The sequence below is a fragment of the Anguilla rostrata genome, chromosome 7, assembly GCF_018555375.3.
Source record: "Anguilla rostrata isolate EN2019 chromosome 7, ASM1855537v3, whole genome shotgun sequence".
NCBI lineage: Eukaryota > Metazoa > Chordata > Actinopteri > Anguilliformes > Anguillidae > Anguilla > Anguilla rostrata.
In genome coordinates, this window is record NC_057939.1 from 24,537,789 (window position 1) to 24,557,233 (window position 19,445).

Sequence of the window (19,445 nt, forward strand, 5' to 3'; positions counted from 1 at the left end):
CTGTCCACATAGGTGGAAATGAGGAAGTGGAACAGGCCTGTAGCCTGTGCTACAACTGTGTGAGGGTACGTGTGACCTAGCCAAGCATGGGAGAAGGTGTCCTAAAAAAAAAAAAACAAAACCAAAAAAAAAAAAAACAATGAAAATGAAATGACTGCATAATTTTCCCCCCCAAAAACCCAAGCTATCAGTCCTGTTTCCTCAACTTGCCACTTCCCACCTCTATTAGTACCAACGTTCAAAAACTCCCTTCCAGAAAGAGCACTTCATTCTAGTCCTTGAAGGCCAGAGCTCCTGGTCATTCTAAGTTAGTAACTGCAGCACACACTGCCCTCTTCTGAAGAAAAGGGACAGCCAAGCCAGCTCCTTTCATACTGAACTTTCAGCAACCTTGACCTTGTTTGTGTGCGCGTGCGCACACATGCATGCGTGAGTGTGTGCGGGCGTGCATGCATGTGTTCCACCAGTCAGATGTTCAGATGGAAGGAAGAAATGTCAGTCATTAAAAAAATTACACAAATTAATGTTAGCACAAATATCAGATATCACAAAATATCACAAAAGCATCACAAAAGAAAATAGGGCTGTTCTTCCTCACCTCCTGCCTCCAGGTCTTTCTTGTCCTCCAGAACCTCTTCCTCCTCTTCCTCAGATTCAGTGGTGCATTTGTAGCCCTTCCTCTTCAGAATGTGGCAGATCAGGATTCCCAGAAGGCCGAGCAGGAAGAAGATGGGCACCAGCACGAAGGCCACATACTCCGGGGTCTTCTGGCTGGGGGTTCCGTCGCTCACAGTGTTGTTCTCTAGACAAGACAGACAGACAGACGCACAGACCGTCAGAGGAGCGAGACCTCGCAAGCTATGACTCATTTGCTCGCTTTAACATCCCACAGGAAACCCTCAACTCAGGCAAGGTGGGGGGCAGGAACCACACAGACATCTTTTGACGTGGGCATCAAGCAGTCACACTTGGCACCAGGGTAACCATGGGAACCCAGCTCACATCTTTAAATGGGTGCTTCTCCCTGGGTGCAGCTGACCTGAAGTACATGCAGAAGAATGCCCTAACCAGCAGATGACTCAGCTCACAGCGTATAGCAGGGAGGCCCACCCTGGTCCTGGAGAAGATCTGCTGGCTATCGCTGATGATCAGTTTAAAATTTAAAGAAATATTACATTTAAGCAGTCCAAACAGTTGAATGATCTCACCCGTTTTTTTTTTTTTTTTTTTGTTTGTTTGTTAGTTTTTTTTTTTTGGACTGCTGAATCTTTATTTTTTTTTTTTTGGAACTGGCAGTGGAATGTTATTGTGGCAAACCAGCACATCCAGTCGGTCTTCCAGGAACAGGGACCAAGGGCAATGGCTCCAGACAATGCATTCTAAGTTCCAGTTTCACAAGCATCCACTGGAAACCCCCGGAGCATGAGTCCGCGGGATCACCGTCACGTGACGCGCTAAGAGGAAGCGCCGCGCTGCCGGGTCGCGGAACGCCCTGCGGGGCCGCGACCCTGGATCGGGTTCTGTTTTCCCCTCCCGGACGTCCTGCGGGGAGGTCCTCTCCTCGGGAGACGGCTGCCATTACCGCGATTGGTCCGCGCTCGCACCGCACCAGCAGCGCGGGAGTTCTGCGGCGCTACGATACGCCCTCGCCGTGAGCGAGGCAGAGCCGCCAACACCCGACAGCCCGCCCTCGCCGCTCCCCGCCCCAAAGCCACAAGGGGAGAGAGGGAGGAGAGAGGGAGGGAGGAGAGAGGGAGCGAGGTGAGGCAGAAAGAGGGAGGGAGAGAGAGAGAGAGAAAGAGAGAGAGAGAGCCCTGACTAAAATAATTATTGATATTTTTGGCTGTACCGCAACAGCGGGGCCAGCGCTATAAATGTGAATGTCTGTGACTGACTGAGTGATGGAGTTGTTTATGGTTATACACTTTGTTGTACGTCGCTCTGGATAAGAGCGTCTACCAAATGCCTGTAATGTAATGTAATGTAATGAGTTACACCATTGGTCAGCCAAGTTATGAAGTTACACCATTGGTCGGCCGGATGAAGTGTGTTAGGTCCAGCCATATACTAGGTTTTGACCTGGTCTTGTTTAGTTGTTTTTCCTGATTAAATTACATAATTTCTAATACGAAATAAGTTCTTAAAATACTAAGTAAATATGATTATTATTGATTGTAGCTGATATTATTGCTACTGGTGATGTGTTTTATGCAAATTCTTTGGCAATACTACACCTGAGTGGTTTTTCGAATAAAGTCAAATAATTTGAATTAAAATTTGAATTTGAGATAGAGAGACAGAGTACAAGAGCGAGACAGAGAGGGAGAAGCCTAGTGACTCTGCATGCATAACTTACCAATCTACCGCGCATGAATAAACCTATGCACTTCCTGACTGTGTTCAGCTCCTCCGAGCTGCTCCTCACGTTAGTCCCTCGGCTGACAAGACTTTAATAATGCACGCACTTCATCTGCATCTGCTCAAATCCACTGCTGTTTGGAGCTTCAGGTAGGCTAAATGTCAAGCATGGACACGTATGCACGAACGCAAGCAGTCACGCACATGCGCATACAAACCAGTGCATGTCCACACATGGAAACACAATAGCACAGACACTTAAACAAATGTGTGCGCTTTATCTGTCAAATTACACTGACATAAAACACGCACATTTGATGATGTCGAGTTGTTTCAGAATCTGGTCTCACATGCAACAATGTTCTTACACTCTGGCTGACTTCCCCTCCACATAGCCTATTCCTGATGGACTGGTGGAGGTCAGAGGTCAGATAAGGAGCACACAATCCTGGCACTCTGCCCCCCTCTACACACCACCCACCCGAGCACGCCTACAAGACGCCTGTTGTTTGCGTGCACTTTGGTTTCTGGGACTTTCTTAGAATGCCATCCAAGCCGATTACGGTTACAAGCCTAAACCTTGACTGCAGGGTAGTGTAGGACTAGACCTCCCAACTGCAACAAGACTAAATCAAGACTAACAGAACTCAAGTGTGTGCAAGTATCAGCACAGCCTCAGGGATCTGCGCCTGTGTCTAATGCTTTAGGCTACATGCAGGGGTCACTTTCTCACGCCTCTTGAAATCGATAAACGTCCATAAATCAAATTCTTCCTTCGCATTCATTATTCGCGTTTTGAGCACCTCGAAGACCTCCCACAATCTGACGTCGCCTGAGAGCTGGAGGTGTGCCAGGATTCCGCCTTGAAAGACAGGATGTTTAAAACGCTTTTTCAGGGGCGGCTTGTGTGTAATTGCTATGATTATGACGTCATATCGCATCAACCCAAATAATGACTAAAACTGTTGATACAAGGGTAAATGTTACCCTCAAATTAACTCAAAAATATTGAATGAAACAAAGAGCCATAATTAAGGTACAAGGAACACACTTAAATGTAGCAGTATCTGTCAAATTAAACCCTTTCTAAAAGGTGAGGGTGCACCCTGTCACAAGCTTGGGTATACTGACAGGGAAAGAAAAGGAAGAACAATATAATCTTAAAAGCAGCTGACTGGTACAGTCTGCAATCCAAATGCAAACAGCTCAGCTTTGCTGAGTTCTACAGGAAACACCAGGGCACAACACTCCTACTGTGAGAATGTTGTTTCTGTGTTTGGACCAATCACGGCCTGAGTTTGCTTGGGTCAGCTCAAAGGCCCTGGTATCCTCCCACATGAGGCATGAACCTCACTGATCTGGCATGATTCTAGACCACCTACCATCAAAGTGCACTCCAGAGTAATTATTTTGATAATATAATGTGTCTGTGTGACATTTTCAGCCTATTAAGCTAAACCATGATAGGGTCTATATGCAGCCAACTTGCTTGACAATCTCATGGCTTACATTGCTAAGTTTTACATCTGTTTATAAAACACACAGATTAGGGTAAGGACAGGGTCAAGTGCAATTAGAGTTTTTCTCACAAATACAGATGAAAAGGGTATCCATTTGCTGCAAGGGCTGACCCTAAAAACAGCCCTTCCATCAGAGATGCGCATTCTGGGCCAGTGCACTTCCCTGGCCAAAGGGGTGTCACCACAGTAAGACCAAACCACAAGATTTCACCACCAGATATGTGTCCAAATGACAGCAATGCAGGCTAATCAGGCTGCAGTGTAGTATAATGGTTAAAGAATTGGGCTTCTAACCTAAAGGCTGCAGGTTTGATACCCAGGTAGGACACTACCACTGTACCCTTGAACAAGGTACTTAACCTGAATTGCTTCAGTAAATATTCAGCTGTATAAATAGATACTTGTGTAAGTCATTCTGGATCTGCTAAATGCCCGTAATCAGCCCTAATGGAAACCTCATCACCGTCACAAACTCAGCGATGATTGGACTGAATGACGAGCCCGACAGCTGTTCCTGCCTCGTTTGTGGTCATATCGGTACGAAAAACACACGTCAGCGTCTCCGTGACCTTCGGTCACATCCAGAGCAGATAGCCAACACTCACAACAGAGAACTGTGAAAAAAAGAGTTAAACAGCCAATTGAACTACGACTGTCTGAAGAAGAAACACTTCCATTTTCTGTCAGACAGCTACTGTTGGCTGTGAATAAGCATTATGTGAACGATGACAGCCTCTAAGTCATGTCAGGAGGCTGCATGAGTCCCAAAATGTTGGAGATAATAGCTGTGTTATCAGTGACTCATTGGCCTACAGCTCAGTTCTGGACCAAATATGCGATAAACAATTTATTTCCTCAGAATGAATTTCTAAATAAAGATTAAGGGACATAGTGAAGTCATCTATAGAAGTCACATGCTGCCAGCAGGTATTCAAAAGCTTTGTGTCCACTTGTCTGGCAAAGCTGTAGGTCAGCTTTACCTGAGGAAAAGGATATTAACTCAGGCTAACATTGTGTTGGCCAGCACCAGATGCAACAGATTGATTGCCCTAAGCAAGTCAAGTGGCATTTAGGCATGTTCATCCAGAGCATGTGTCATTTTACATTTCAAATTATTGCTCCCTGCTAAATAGTGTGCTTAAGTCCATCTATCAACCATTTATGACCGGAGATAAACATTTCATCTCAAGCTGTAAAGCAGATCAGCTTAAACGAATGACAAGCTTTGCGCAAAATCCGTTTACACAGCTGGATCTTTACTGAAGCAATTCAAAGTAATTCTTGCTCATGGGTACGATGGCAGTGCCCAACCAGAAAATCGAACCCACGACCTCGGACGTGGCAAGCTGAGTTCTGCACCCATTACACATTCCCAGCCATTGTTTCCTTGCTGTCCTTTTTTGGGTTCCTTCCATCATCGTAAGCTGGAGAGCAAATGCCAATTCAAGCAGGAAATTACACTCAGTGAATAAACCAGGGGTGCACAACAAGAACCCAACCTTGTTTCCTGCCAACTTGTGTTCTTAATCATTTAATATGCTCAATAATTTACGAGTTCACATGGGTTTTTTTAATATTGAGCAACAGCTGAAAACTGCACATGAAAGGCACATGAAAAATGTGTCCACTACAGGAGTAAAACAGCACTGGCTTTTGACCAGCTATTAAGAAAACTAAGCCAGGGTAACTTGTTCTTAAAAAATGTCCGGTATCAGCTCTCGAGGACTTGGCATAGGCCAGAGTTGTCAACAGTGTTCCTAGAGATCTATCATCCTGTAGGTTTTTAACCCAACCCTAAGAAAGCACATCTCATTCAACAGCTAAAGACCTTGTTGAGCTCTTGATTAGTAGATTCAGGTGTGTCAGGATACTGTTGAAATGAAAACCTACAGGATGGTAGATCTCCAGGAACAGGGCTGGGCAGTCAACCCTGTTTTTTCCCACTTCCTGATTTCCTCGATGACTGCATATTTGTCACACTGAATGGTTTCAGATCTTTATACAAAATGTAATTTCAGAAAAAAAGGGAAACTGAGTAAACACAAAACATATTTTTAAAATAATTGTATTTATTTAATGAAAAGTTATCACACACCCATATCACCCATGTGAAAAAGTAACTATCCCCTTAATTACTCCTTACTCCTTAATTACCAATTAACCAAATGTAATTGATAATTAGATTCAGCTGAGAGAACACAGCCAGATTTGATTGCATCCAGCCCTCTTGAATGTAAACCTCACTCTAATTGAACCTTACCGTCAGAGTGAAGTAGTCACCCCAAAGTTTCCACAAGCACACAATGCCACGATCAAAATAAATTCCAGAAGAGATTAGAAAAGATTTGTAGAAATATATAAAGGGTTACAAAGTCATTTCTAAGGCTGTAGGACTGAACCAAACCACAGTGAGGGCCATCCTTGCTCCTTGTGCAAAGCGAATTCCCCATAGGGGCAATAAAGGCTTGCTTCATTCATTCATTCATTCATTCGTCTCCAAACGGAGAACACTTGGAACAGCGGTGAATCTTCCCAGGGGTGACTGGTCTGCCAAAATCTCTCTAAGGGCACAGCCACAACTCATCCAGGAAATCACTAAAGATCCCATTACATCCAAAGAACTGCAGTTCCCTCTAACCCCAGCTAAGGTCAGTGTTCATGATTCTTCAATAAGAAAGAGACAAGGCAAAAATGGGATTCATGGGAGAGTAGCGAGGTGAACGCTACTGCTAACCAAGAGAAACATCAATGCATGGCTCACAATTCCAAAAAAGCATTTGGATGATCCCCAAGCCTTTTGGGACAATCTGACAGATAAGTTAAACGTGGAACGTTTTGCATGACACGGGTCTCATTATGTCTGGTGTAATGCAAACACGGCATTTCACACTAAGAACAGCATACCAACAGTCAAGCATGGTAGTGGTAGTGTGATGGTGTGGGGATGATTTGCTGTCTCAAAACATGTACAAACTGCCATTATTGAAGGAACCATGAATTCTGCTGTGTACCAGACAATTCTTAAGCAGAATGTCCGGTCATCTGTCCGTGAGCTGAAGCTGAAATGTAATTAGGCTATGTATGGAGCAGGACAATGATCCAAAACACATAAGCAAGTTCATATCTGAATGGCTGAAAATAAACACAATTAAGGTTTTAGAGTGGCCTAGTCAAAGTTCTGACTTGAACTCAATGTAAATGCTGTGGCAGGACCTGAAACAAGCAGTTAGGGTAAACGTCCCTATTAAGCCCACAAACTTCCAGTTTTCAGACATTTTCAATTATACTTGGCCCTTAAGTGGAGAACATTTTAGTTATAATTGAAATTAATTTCATTGAAGTGTCTATAATTCATTTATAACCAATTTCTAATGTTTTTATTGTTTCATTTGTCAAAATATGTCAAAGTCTGGCATGGGCTTAAAGGGTACTAGCCTTTAAGCCCATGGGTGCAAATAGCCACTTCATGATTTGTGATAAATAAATATATTTAAAATCTTAACAATACAAACCTGATTCTATTCAAATCTGTAATCTCTTAGCTCCCAATAGCTATTTTCATTTTGTCTCCACTCCTATCCTATGGCCTGTAAATGGCATTTGAAATAGGCATGACCAGCCTTTTTGCTGTGTTGTCAACACAGAAAAAGTTAAACTTACAACATGTCTTTTTTGGAATGTAGCCAAAAAACTATTTTACCAATGTGTCTGAATTAAAGCAAAGAGTGAGCTAAACTTCCTCCATAGTGATTTGAAAGACAAATATTCTGCAAATCTTTCACATATATCAAAATATAGGCTAGGAAGTGTTTGGTTGCAGTTATTGTTACTAAAGGTGGTGCAACCAGTTAAGTTTAAGGGGGAAATTATTTTTTCACATGTTTAGGATGTTTGATAACTTTTTTCATTGAATAAATGAAACAATTTTCTAAAAGTGTTTTCTATTTACTCAGGTTCCCTTTGTCTAATATTAGCTATATTTTGTCTAAAGATCTGAAACCATTCAGTTGGACAAATATGTAGGCCTAATAATAGAGGAAATCAGGAAGTGGCAAATATTTTTTGACGACACCTTACATCATTGGCTAAGAAGCCAACCACCACACTGAGCCATGTTAGACCAGCATGTACAAAGCCAAGTGGAAACCAAACCTTATATTAGGCAGGATTCAGGCAAAGTTGGAGTCAGTGACTCTTTTACAGCACAGTCAACATCAATTCTAATCCGATCCCCTGGCCGACAGCTTTATCACTCACTGTCTGAAGAGGAATTCAATATTCCTGCTATAAGCTTAATTGAGCCTGCTTGAAGACAAGCCTTTTCACTTCAGAAGATCATAAGATCTGCACCCCGGGAGAAAGAGAAGAAATCTTCAAAAAAACAATGGATGGTAGGGATGGTTGATTGGATATTGCCTCAAATTCACTTAAAGGGTTCGTGTTTTGATTAGTCACTGGGGTATGACAATATTCATGACCTTTATACCACTCTAGAACATGACACATTTCAAAATCCCAGATCCCTCCCTCTCTCCCCTAACAGAAATTCAGCATTAGTGCTCATATTTACCAGAACATCACAAGCTCAAAGAAATGCTTTCTCGGGGTTATCGATCATGGCAAAGACTGCACAGCGACGTCATCGATGTTTCTCAAGAGTTGGATCAATCAGGATGCAGCAGAGAAATTGTGAAAGATCACTGCTACCCAAGGCAGCCTGGAACAGTGTGACCGCTAGTTCCTTTCCAACCTCTTTCCCATTCATATCCAGGGACCACAATGCACTATAACGCTACCTACACTAATTATAATTATTCTTAAGTTGCCGTGAAGTAGTATCATTTATTACTGCAATGTTGAATTATCCTAGAATTATCCTAAATGCTTGTGTGTGTGTGTGTATGTGTGTAAGTAAGGACCAAATTTGTGCATACTTAATGAGAAGAAAATAAGTGGAAAAAAGGATTAACTACGCACAAAGGGCATCATGAAACACACCTGTTGATTAGGGCATCGCTTAGGCACATGCTGTTTAAGGTCTACTAGCAACATGAAAACCACTGTAAGAATCTCTCACTGAAGTATTTACTACAGCCGGACACATTACGGAAGGATTAAGAACAATAGTTGAGGACAAAGCAGCAGAGCCTTGTTGGGGAGTCGAGCCAGCATCACTACGGGACCTGAGCTGTCTTTCCAAAAGGAGTTTATCAAGTGGACCCAGCCAGTTATGCTGTTATACACTACATGCAATCACACTGAAAGGAAACACTGAACTCAGGGAGAATGGCAATATTTTTTCACATTCACACTTTCCTAATTAATACTAGCCTAATTCACTAATTGGTGTGGATTTACAATTATAAGCAACTGAGAAAAATACTAGGAAAAAAAAGGATAATCTAATGCAGTGGTGTCAAACTCGTTGCCATGGAGGGCCGTGTGTATGCAGGTTTTCATTCCAACCAATTAATGCTGCCTTAATTGAGTCCAATTACTCATTCAGCCATATGCGTTTAACTGCATTGAAGCACAGAATATAAGAAAATTTTTATTTAGACAATGCGGGTCACCATAGACGTCGGGTCACCATTGTGCACAAACCTGCATCCCTAATTCAGCAAATAATTTAACTAATTATATAATCAAGATCTGAGGCTGGAATGAAAACCTGCATACACACGGCCCTCCATGGCAACGAGTTTGACACCACTGATCTAATGCGTGCTAGGCCTATAATTTGTTTTAAGGGTATAAATTTTAGGAATGTCATTTCCAAATTAAAAGGTGGCACAACTCGCACTAGTATTAGACTAAATATGTTTTATGTTGAATTGTTTTCAAAGCTATTCAAAACCCAGCACTGTGGCCTGTAGAGTAGAAAGCAGCAAGGCTTTGATACTTTACTTTCAGATTTCCGGTAACGCCTTTTGTTAAACCTGAAATTCACTTCCTGTGAATTTTCTGAGAATAATTGGAGGTGTGTCTCTGTGTATGACAATAGCACAGATTTGCTTTTGTGTCAAGCACTTGGTTGCCTTTGGCTGGCTGCCTGTACTCAGCAGAGGAGATTCTCTGTAGGCCTAAACCACCAGATGCTGTTACAAAACTAACCCCTTCACATCAACATTGCCTGCGAAAGCACAGGGTCTATTCAGGAAGGACAAAATCTGCCACAGTCCAAAGATTCCATTCCTGAAAATTCCAGTTTAGTTCCAGCCCGGCTGGACCAGCAGGTTTTTAACTGATTTTAAGATGGTCAAGTAGGCAACACGATAGTTGAGATAACAAACCATGCTGGAAAGACCATGTTCAGCTGGTACACCAGCTTGGTATATTCAACGGACCATCACCAAATACCAGATAGCATCCAGCTGGAGCAGAAGCTGGTTACAGCCAGATTGCATCTTAGGCTGGTATCTGGAATTCTCAGCAGGATGCTGTGGCCGGTACAGCACATACATTATATAAGATAAAGCATCCCATAAAGATCTTTGACCATGCGAATCGAACAAAACAAAGTCTTGTGACACAGGAATTTGAGTCCTTCTATATTTAAAATTTGAGACCGTCTGCCACTAATTCAATAAGTTCATAACTGCTCTTCCGGTTGCACTTTGGCGTCGGTGAGAACAGCTGCAGGAGTTCTGGCTTTTGCGGGGCCAGGGAAGAGAAGGCCAGTTAGCAGGCTAGTCTCCCGGCTGTTCTTTGCTTCTGGATGCTCGCTAGGTCGCAGTGGGACCGAAAGCAGCCTTGTGATCCAAGCCTGTCAAGTGTCAATGACATTCTGACAACTTGTTTATTTACTCCTTTCATGGCACTACAAACACCCTGGGGTTTTGCAGCCAGTACCCTACAGGCTGTTAAATAGGAACAAACCCAACCATTTTACGGTATTCTTATTCATCGGATTTTGTAGCAGACGGGAACATTTGTGTTTCTTCAGAGCAGAAATTAAACCAGAGTAAGTTACACATCTTTAAACAGGTGGTGATGTTACCATATACGTTCTAACAGAGTCACTTGAATAACGATCGACTCCAATTCAGCCAACACAAAGTTCAATACTGCGGCCCAGTAAGTGGAAGATCACAGATCACTTCGCAATTAATTGTGTTAAGTTTATCATGACTAAACAAACCGAGCCCGGAGGGTGTACCAAGTTGAACCCTGTCACTACAATAAATTATATTACAAACAATCGGCTGCTGAAAAAAAAACTACACCACACAAACAGTCCGGTAACCACATGTAAGTGCAATAGGATACACGTACGAAGATTAATTTAATCTACCCGTAGCTCTCTCTCTCAATGCAGCCATGTAGCTCTTTTTGCTATAGAAAGCCATGCCAATTTACAATCGTGGCTACGCCACAACATTGTTATGGTTGAGTAAGTTTATAATTTCCTCCGACACTAAACATCGGTAAAAGCAATGAAAATGGCTCGGACAAACATCTGCAACGGTTGTGTCCAATTGTTTCACCAAAGTGGACTTCTTTTTCAAAGTTTCCGTCTGCATCATAAGATAATGAAAGAGGATTGTTTCTCGTCTCAACTGCTTGCCACCAAATGAAAGTAACTTACCAGTGTTTCCGTGGTTTACCGTGGATTCTGCCATGACTGGATCGTAGCTACATCAGCTTGACTGTCAGGGGATGTCTTGTGTTGTTGACCGTTCTTTTCCAGTCCGGATTCTGCAGCCAATGGGCTCAAACCCGACCCGCTTTCGTTCGGGCGCCGCAGAAGCGCTCAGATTTCCTCATTCTTCTCGCTTCGAGGAACACCCCACTTAAAGCTACAGTATACCCTCTTGCATTACGTCGCGTCAACCTACTGGACACCTTTGCGAATAAAAGGTGTGAATCATCCCATTTAATGTGCGCATTTTGTTTCTTAGTTCTTGGAAGGATTAAATGACACACTGCACATTGTGTAGTAAATAATAGACATTAAACCACATAGAGCTTGTATATTATTTGTTTCGTTAATTATTTCACAATATAATTAGACTGATGATGAAACTCGTGATGATTTGTCAAATATCACGGGATGATTAACAAACTTTGTGGCCTAGCACAAAGCAGGCTAAAGCAAAATCCACCTTGCACTGTTTAGTTTTAAACGAGGCATTATTGAAATTACTTCAGAAAGTATGATGCACCTTAATGCAATGGAGGATTTTAATACATCTATGGCCCTTTTTACTGGCCTACTTTTCGCACAGCAAGTTACAAAAACCCAAAATGAAGCTGCGATAGCCAGGTCTAGGTTTTAGGGCCTAGATTATTCTCATGACAAGCACCTAAGCCAGCTCATCAGCCCTTTTTATTTTTTTATTTTTTAATTTTTGTATTTTTTTAACGTTTTCAGCTAATAATTTCCTTTATTGTGTAATTCTCCTCTGCATCCAATAATCGGGTAAATTACTGCAAATACATATAGCTGATCTTGGGATTTTAAATGTATTATTATTATTATTATTATTATTATTATTATTATTATTATCATTAATAATAATAATTTTTATTTATTTATAAAACTCTGCATATCACGTTTGTGCAGTGCTTTACAGTTATTATACTATAACAAACATTTTCTCAATAAAATAACTCCATGCTTCACTGCTAAATGTAACAAATGGTTAAGTAATGATTAAACAACTTTTTTACAAATGGAATTATTTTGTTCCCACAGGTATGAGTGTGTGTGTGAATGGTATGTGTGCCCTGTGATAGATTGTCAGCCTGTCCAGGGTGTATTCCTGCCTCCCGCCCAATGCACGCTGGGATAGGCTCCAGCACCCCACGCGACCCTGCCCAGGATAAATGGGTATAGATAATAAATGGATGAATGGATTATTTTGTTCCAGGTATGTAATGTCAATCACTACATTGGCAGCCATCTTGAATTGCTTTGGTTTGTGCAGGTTTGCAAAACAAAATATGGATATTGTGTATGGGATGTTCTATTTTCTTATTATATTAATTTTTTTCTAGGTCTGGATTTATATTTGTTTCTCTGTGATGTGGATATTTTTTTTTTAATTTTGTGACTGTACTACCAACCTCTTCGGCAGCCCGTTTTGTGGTTGTCAGAACCAGCTCACATGCTTAATAATAATGATAATAGTAATAATAATAATAATAAGACATTTTACCTCTGTGTCATTCTGTGTGTGGTCAAGGTTGCCAGACTGTTTCAGTAATATTGCTAGTTCATTGAGTTAGACGTTGAACGGTGCTGGGCTGTTTTAAGTCTGCTGATCAGACTGAACATCCACACCCTGGAGGGAATAATATACCTGTTATTTGGCTGCCAGTCGTCATGTCTTTACACCCTGTTCCACTTAAAATAACTTGTTGTGCCCATTTTAAACAGGAGCTTTTTGTGAAAATTGTGAAATTGTTTGTTATTTTGCTTGGCATGTTGAGTGATTCAGGTTTTTTTTAACATAAAATTAAATTGACTTAATGAACCTTTCCCTTCTCTGCAACATCATCTATCCAATTGGGAGGTTACAGACTGGTATCTGTGTCCTTATAAACACTTGTCGCTAAGACACTCATTCCTGTTTTACCTTCTAGTCCACTAAATGACCTGCATAGCCACGCCAGCCAAGGAACTGCACATGTCTGATCAGCGAAGGGTCTTACTGTTGTGCAATGTGATAGGGAAAATCTGTTGAACTAAAATCTATCCTTTCTGGGCCACACAGACTGATTATGCCTTGAACCCTCAGGAATCCTGACCACTGTTTTAGCGTTGACGGGATTTGGTTTCCGACCGTGGGGCACCTCACAGCACAAACAAACCAGTGCTTTAAGTTACCCTTCCCTTGAGCCCCACAAATATGCTTTTTTAAAAATATTTTTAAATATGTCCAATCTCCACCCGAATCTGGAATGTCCCATTCGCGGACTATGCACCCCCGCTGCCGGCTCGGGAGAGTTGTAGACAATCCACGGTTCTTCCGCTACACGCCTACCTACCGGAGGAATGGTTCTGCCCTCTGCAGCCACAAGCCGCGCACTCGGAGGAGGCAGAGTAGACCCATTCACATGCGGGTGCAGAGAGCTAACCATGGGAGTCACTCGAGCAATAAACAATGCCGGCTAGCCCGACCAACTGTTTTCCTCCCATATCCCTGAGCGAAGCCAATTTCGCGCCGCTCCTGTGGGGCTGCCGGCCACCGTCGGATTCAGTCTGAGGCAACGGTGTTCCCTTGTGCGCCGCGTGCCACACTTTTACCAAGTGAGCTGTCTAGCCGCTCAATAAAAATGCTTATTTTTTTTATTTTTATTTTTTTGTCAGCTGAGAATTCTCATCACTATTACTCTGAGTAAATGCAACATAATTAATTTAGTATACGCATACAGGATATATGCCAGAGTCCACGGAAGACTATATTAAAGCTCAGGGTATAGGAAGGCCTTATAGGCTGGGGAAGATTTTAAATAATAATAAAATGTTGAGCTTGAAAATATGACAGCAGTGCCGTGGCTTCCCAGTAATGCATTGCGTAGTGTCAGATTACCCAGCACACCACTCTCCTGCCGTTTCTGTGGAGATCATACAGACACAGGGGGCTCATTGTGTTGATGAACCCACAGTTTCTCTGCTAGAGGTCACAAAGCTCTATGCATACCACCAGACTAGCTGCCCTTGGCCTCGCAAGTGTGCACGTGGTCTCTCTCTCTCTCTCTCTCTCTCTCTTTGTGTGTGTGCATGTGTATGAGTGTATTAAATCACATCCCAACCACATTATATGTTTGAACACACAGGCACAAACAGAGGAACACATGCAATGCTACAATGTGTTACTAATATAAATGGTGAAGCGCACTCCCATGCTACATAGGAGTGGAAGCAGTGTGGAGCATTGTCGTCGTAGAGTCAGTGCTCCACGTGGTGTCAAAGTGGAGGAGGACCACTGATTCGAGGCAAAGGTCCAATACATGCTGCTTATGAAGCTGCAAGTGGGATGAACACAATGTCACCCACATGACTGCAGAGTTAATGTTTGACTTTCCTATGAGTAAGACCAGGGCTGACGTGCTTTGGGGGAAACGCCACAGATGTGAGTCACACCAGATCTACCCCCCACTCCAACCTTTTCAGCATTTTCATGCCATTTGAATTGGACCGTGGTTCAGACCCTTATCACTCAAATGTGAAGCATCACAGCCTATCAGGAGAAATCTATTACAGTCTCTTTCTGTCTCTCTCTCTCTCTCTTTCTTTCTCTGTCTCCCTTTCTCTCTCTCCCTCTCTCTTCCCCTCTCTCTCTCTCTCTCTCTGCAAGAACTTTGGAGTATCTTCTGTGCTTTGACAGACTTTGACAAGAGTCTATTTATCTTTAGTTTTGGGCTTAACATCTGTACAATATTGCACTTGAAATGTGATTTCTATATCTTTATAGTTACTGTGGTTAGTAATAATAACAGATGCATGTTTCTTCACCTGTCGGCAATCCATAAAGGCATTGTGGTTTCAGTGGGAACCATCACCACCTGGTGGCCGATATAGAAAGCTTCACTTTGCCTCCATTTCAGTTCTAATTGTTTATCTGTGCTACAGAACATTTATTTATCTTCATTTATAGTTATTTTATAAGTTTACTTAATTTTACTTAACATCTAATCATGCCATTTCAAATATTCTATCAAAATCAGTCAAGTTCTTGGCTCACCCTTGTTCTCAGTGGTGATATAGTCTAAAAGGAAACTGAAAGTGTATTTTTGTGACTGAACAGGTTTTGATTTCTTTTGATTTTTCTTAGAGGGCTAATCCTGACACACGAGCATGACAGTGTATTAACACAGCACGACTAACTGACTCTCTCTTTCTCTCACACACACACGCCAACACGCAGCATGAAGAAAAATAGGACCGTGGTGAAAACAGAACCATGCTCTGAAGAGGTAGGCTGTCGATCTAATCACTGCTCACATGCTAAATTTTACTAATATGCTCATTATGTAAAACATTTCTTATGACTATCAAAAAGACACAGGAGTAACAAAACCATTTTGCTATTTAAATTGAATTTGCTAATTGTGAAATATGGAGTTCAGTTCAAGTCAGGTTTATTTGTGCTTTGTACAAAGATTCTTTCACAACAATGCTTTACAGAAGCGGGAAATACAAGAAATTAGTCAAGACTGAACGTGAACTCCCTAAAATCCAGCAGGCTTGGTAAAAAAAAATTGTAATAATTTAAAAAAATTTATAAAGAACTCAGCAGTGGGAGGAAAAATGCTCAAACTGTGGTGATATAAATAAATAAATAAATAAATAAATAATTAAATGAAAACTTCCTGGTTTAAAGAAATCTTATCGGGAACCCGGATATAGAGGAAAGCCTATCCTCTGCTGGCCCGCCCAGTGTCAATACTAAAAGATTAGTGACATGGCAATATGCAGAGAACAGAGAGACTGTAGGAGCAAATAGGCAGTGGATTGGCAGATTTTAGCCTGAAGCATAAACTGGGGAGCTGGAGCTGGGTCGGTCCATAATCTTAGGGTGGGAGAAAGGGAATAGAACAAAAAGGCAAATGGATTACCAACTTACTAATTATTTAGTGAAGTAAATCAGAAATAGTCATCTGACTGCAGTAAGGAAATGAGTTGCATGAGATTTTGAACCAACTTTATTGGTTGTTGGAATAGGTTTCTTTGCAGATGACAAAGAGGTATAACCTTTACAAATGAAGGCGACCAACCAATATTCTTTCTAAAATATATAGATGCAAATACATATTTTAAAGACATGTATTTGAAATAATGTCTGTTCTTGCATTCTAGTATGGCTTCTCTGTGAGATTGCCAATGGGTTCCACCTGATTTGATATTAATTAAATGATATTTGATACTAAGCAGGTTGGAGGGGAGCCGTCCTGCGTAGTGAACGACCGGGACGAGCTTTTCGCCAAGTTCACCGACCTCTACTGGAGTGAGGACTTCAGTGACGTGGAGTTGGTCATCAACGAGACGCAGAGGCTGAAGGCTCACCGGATGGTCCTGGCCCTCGGTAGTGACGTCTTCCGCCAGATGTTCTCTGGAGGTTCCTGGCGAGAGGCCGAGGAGAAGGAGGTGGCTCTGACCGAGGACGAGAGCTGTGTGGAGCACATGGACGCTTTCCTCCAGTACTTCTACACCGGCACCATATCCATCCGCGCCGATAACCTCTTCCCCCTCCTAATTCTGACGGATAAGTACAACGTGAAGACCCTGAGGCAGTGCTGCGAGCAGTTTGCCCTGCAGAACTTCAACGCGGGCTCCGTTGGGAGGGCGCTAGCCTGGTGGAGGAATGCAGAGCGATTGGGCTTCCAGGAGCTGGAGAGAGCCTGCCGTCGCTTCGTGACGCTCAACGGGCTCGTCCTTGCCGCCTCCTCCGATTGGCTCTCCCTGGAGCTCGAGCGCCTGCTCGTTCTGCTGCAGAGTAACAACCTTCAGGTGGAGAATGAGTTCCAGCTCTTCCAAGCCGTCATCCGCTGGCTCCTCCACAATGAGGTCAAGGAGAATGGAGTCTTGGAGAGAGTCCTGGAGCATGTTCGCTTCCCGCTGATGTCCCCCCTGGAGGTATACAACGCCTCCTACACCGACATGTTGCCGGCCTGTGTAAGGGACACGTTCCTGGCGGAGTCCGCCCTGACTTACAAGGTCAACTCTCTGCCCATGGAAGCTATCGGCCTTACCCACGACCTCCAAGCACCGCGATTCTCCATGAGAATGTACACTTCTGCCAATTTTGGCTGCTCTCGCAAGATAGAGGGTTTCTACTCTGCTCAATCACTAAGTACTGACTTCACTACAATGCTCTTTCAGTCCAAAACCACATGGAAGATTTACCTAAATCATCCGTCTGGCTTCAGGCGAATGCCACAAATCCCTAACATGTCCTGGATGTGCAGAATTGAAGAGTGTAGCCTTCTTAATGACGGGAACCATGAACACCAGCTGTGTGTGCTAATGTACAGAAACGTAGCCGACACCTGGCTAGCCTGCGATTACAAGACGTATCCCATCCCTCACCACCAGGACGTGCCTCTGGAGAGGCTGTTTAAGAAATTTAAGACAAACAAATGCGTTCACAAAAATACACTCTTTGTGCATCTATTTGGAAAGACCCATTGGGGAAAATTTGCTTTGGAACTATCATGAGGAGCAGCTACAGGTTTCAATAGAAAAAATTGTGCAAGTCGCTCTGGATAAGAATGTCCGCTAAATGTCTGTATTGTAATGTAATGTCAATTAAGGTTTTTCATTAAAAAATTGTAATGATAATTGGGCAAATGATCACCGCATACTTTTGGGACAATTTCTTGTGGGTCTATAGTTGGAATTTGATTTAAACTAGTAAAGTCGCAGCTTTTTGGAACTGCTCAAGGATCCAGCATGAAGGGGAATTGCTTGCATATATATATATATATATATATATATATAGTTGAAGAAATGCTTTTTTATTTTTCACACTTTATCAATTGCTCTTGAAGGTAAAGCAAATAGATTTTGAGGTATCAAAGCCTTACCTACCAGTCTCTACTGCAGTAGCTTCAGTCAGTGCCTTGACAACATTGAGAACAGAATGGCTGAGAACTTCTGCATAATTTCTCTTTCCTTTCTAGTTCCGTGTCACTGTGGGTAAACACAGTCTGTGTAAATGTGTGAGCAAATATGTCTTCTCCTTCCCTGTTTGAATTTCCGTGCGTATTTTTGTCAATTTGTTCAGGATAAAACGCTGACAGTGCAGAATCAGTAGGCGTGTCTGCTATACAGAAGGGAGTTTGCATAGCTGGTTGTGGGGGAAGAGGCTTGGGTTCTGTTTTTTTTTGACAGAGGGACCTGTTTATTCAGCAGTTATCCCTTTGAAGATTCATTTTAAATAACTTTTTTCTTGGCCCTAACCTCTGTTTTTTCTTTATGAATGATAACATTACCCAAAATATGCTTGCTTTGATTTTGATATTAATATATTAATAGGCCAATGAGGAATCGTCTCATTTTCTTATAATGCCACCTGATCTGCTTGGCTTGTTTAATACATGCAAATAATCATTTCAATAAACTTTTCACATCAATATCAATGACTGTTCTCTTGTTCTTCATACATGGTACCTCATATTGTAAGTACTCAAAAAACTATTTACTTATAGGCTATATACCTGGTGTACATACCTTATATTACAGTGAGCTGCATAATGTTGGGGACAGAGACTTATGTTAACAGAAGACCAGGAAGATCAAGAGGAAGAAGACAAAAACCATGTGTTGTCTAGCCAGAGAAACCATCTTAAAACTGCGCCACAACTACAGGAAGAACTCAATGCAACTAGAAAGAATTCTGTTCTGTTCTCCTTACTACAGTGTAACAGTGACCACGATCTGCCGGTATTAGCCAATGGGATTAGGCTACCTGTGGTTTTAACAAAATTTACAGATAAGTATAATCGTAATTAAAGCCAAAGAAAATTATTTTAAGGAAAGCCGCATCCGAAATTATTTTTTGAATTCTTCTCTGTAAGGTTTTTTTTTTTACAAAAAGAACAGGTTGCCTACTACTT

At 42.1% G+C, this 19,445-nt stretch overlaps 2 protein-coding genes across 4 annotated transcripts in view; one reads left to right on the plus strand and one right to left on the minus strand.

Moving 5' to 3' along the window:
- The window catches only part of rell1 (RELT like 1), a 28,127-nt gene extending 16,441 nt beyond the window's left edge, over positions 1 to 11,686 (minus strand). Inside the window, exons 1-2 of the mRNA XM_064343845.1 lie at positions 11,467 to 11,686; positions 599 to 802 (exon numbers count right to left, since the gene is read on the minus strand). Of these exons, the coding sequence (XP_064199915.1) occupies positions 599 to 802; positions 11,467 to 11,500 (238 nt within the window). The 5' untranslated portion in view covers positions 11,501 to 11,686. The remainder of the gene's footprint in view (positions 1 to 598; positions 803 to 11,466) is intronic.
- A 3,696-nt stretch (positions 11,687 to 15,382) lies between these two features.
- LOC135259439 (BTB/POZ domain-containing protein 17-like) lies at positions 15,383 to 18,964 on the plus strand. 3 transcript variants are annotated; one of them, XM_064343846.1, is made up of 2 exons: positions 15,383 to 15,803; positions 16,759 to 18,964. In XM_064343846.1, exons 1-2 carry the CDS (start codon positions 15,756 to 15,758, stop codon positions 18,043 to 18,045), a joined length of 1,335 nt encoding a protein of 444 aa, XP_064199916.1. In that variant the 5' UTR covers positions 15,383 to 15,755; the 3' UTR covers positions 18,046 to 18,964. The 3 variants fall into 3 exon arrangements, with proteins under 3 accessions (XP_064199916.1, XP_064199917.1, XP_064199918.1); XM_064343847.1 differs by having other exon boundaries at positions 16,762 to 18,964; XM_064343848.1 differs by lacking the exon at positions 15,383 to 15,803 and adding an exon at positions 16,279 to 16,574.
- Positions 18,965 to 19,445: the final 481 nt, after the last annotated feature.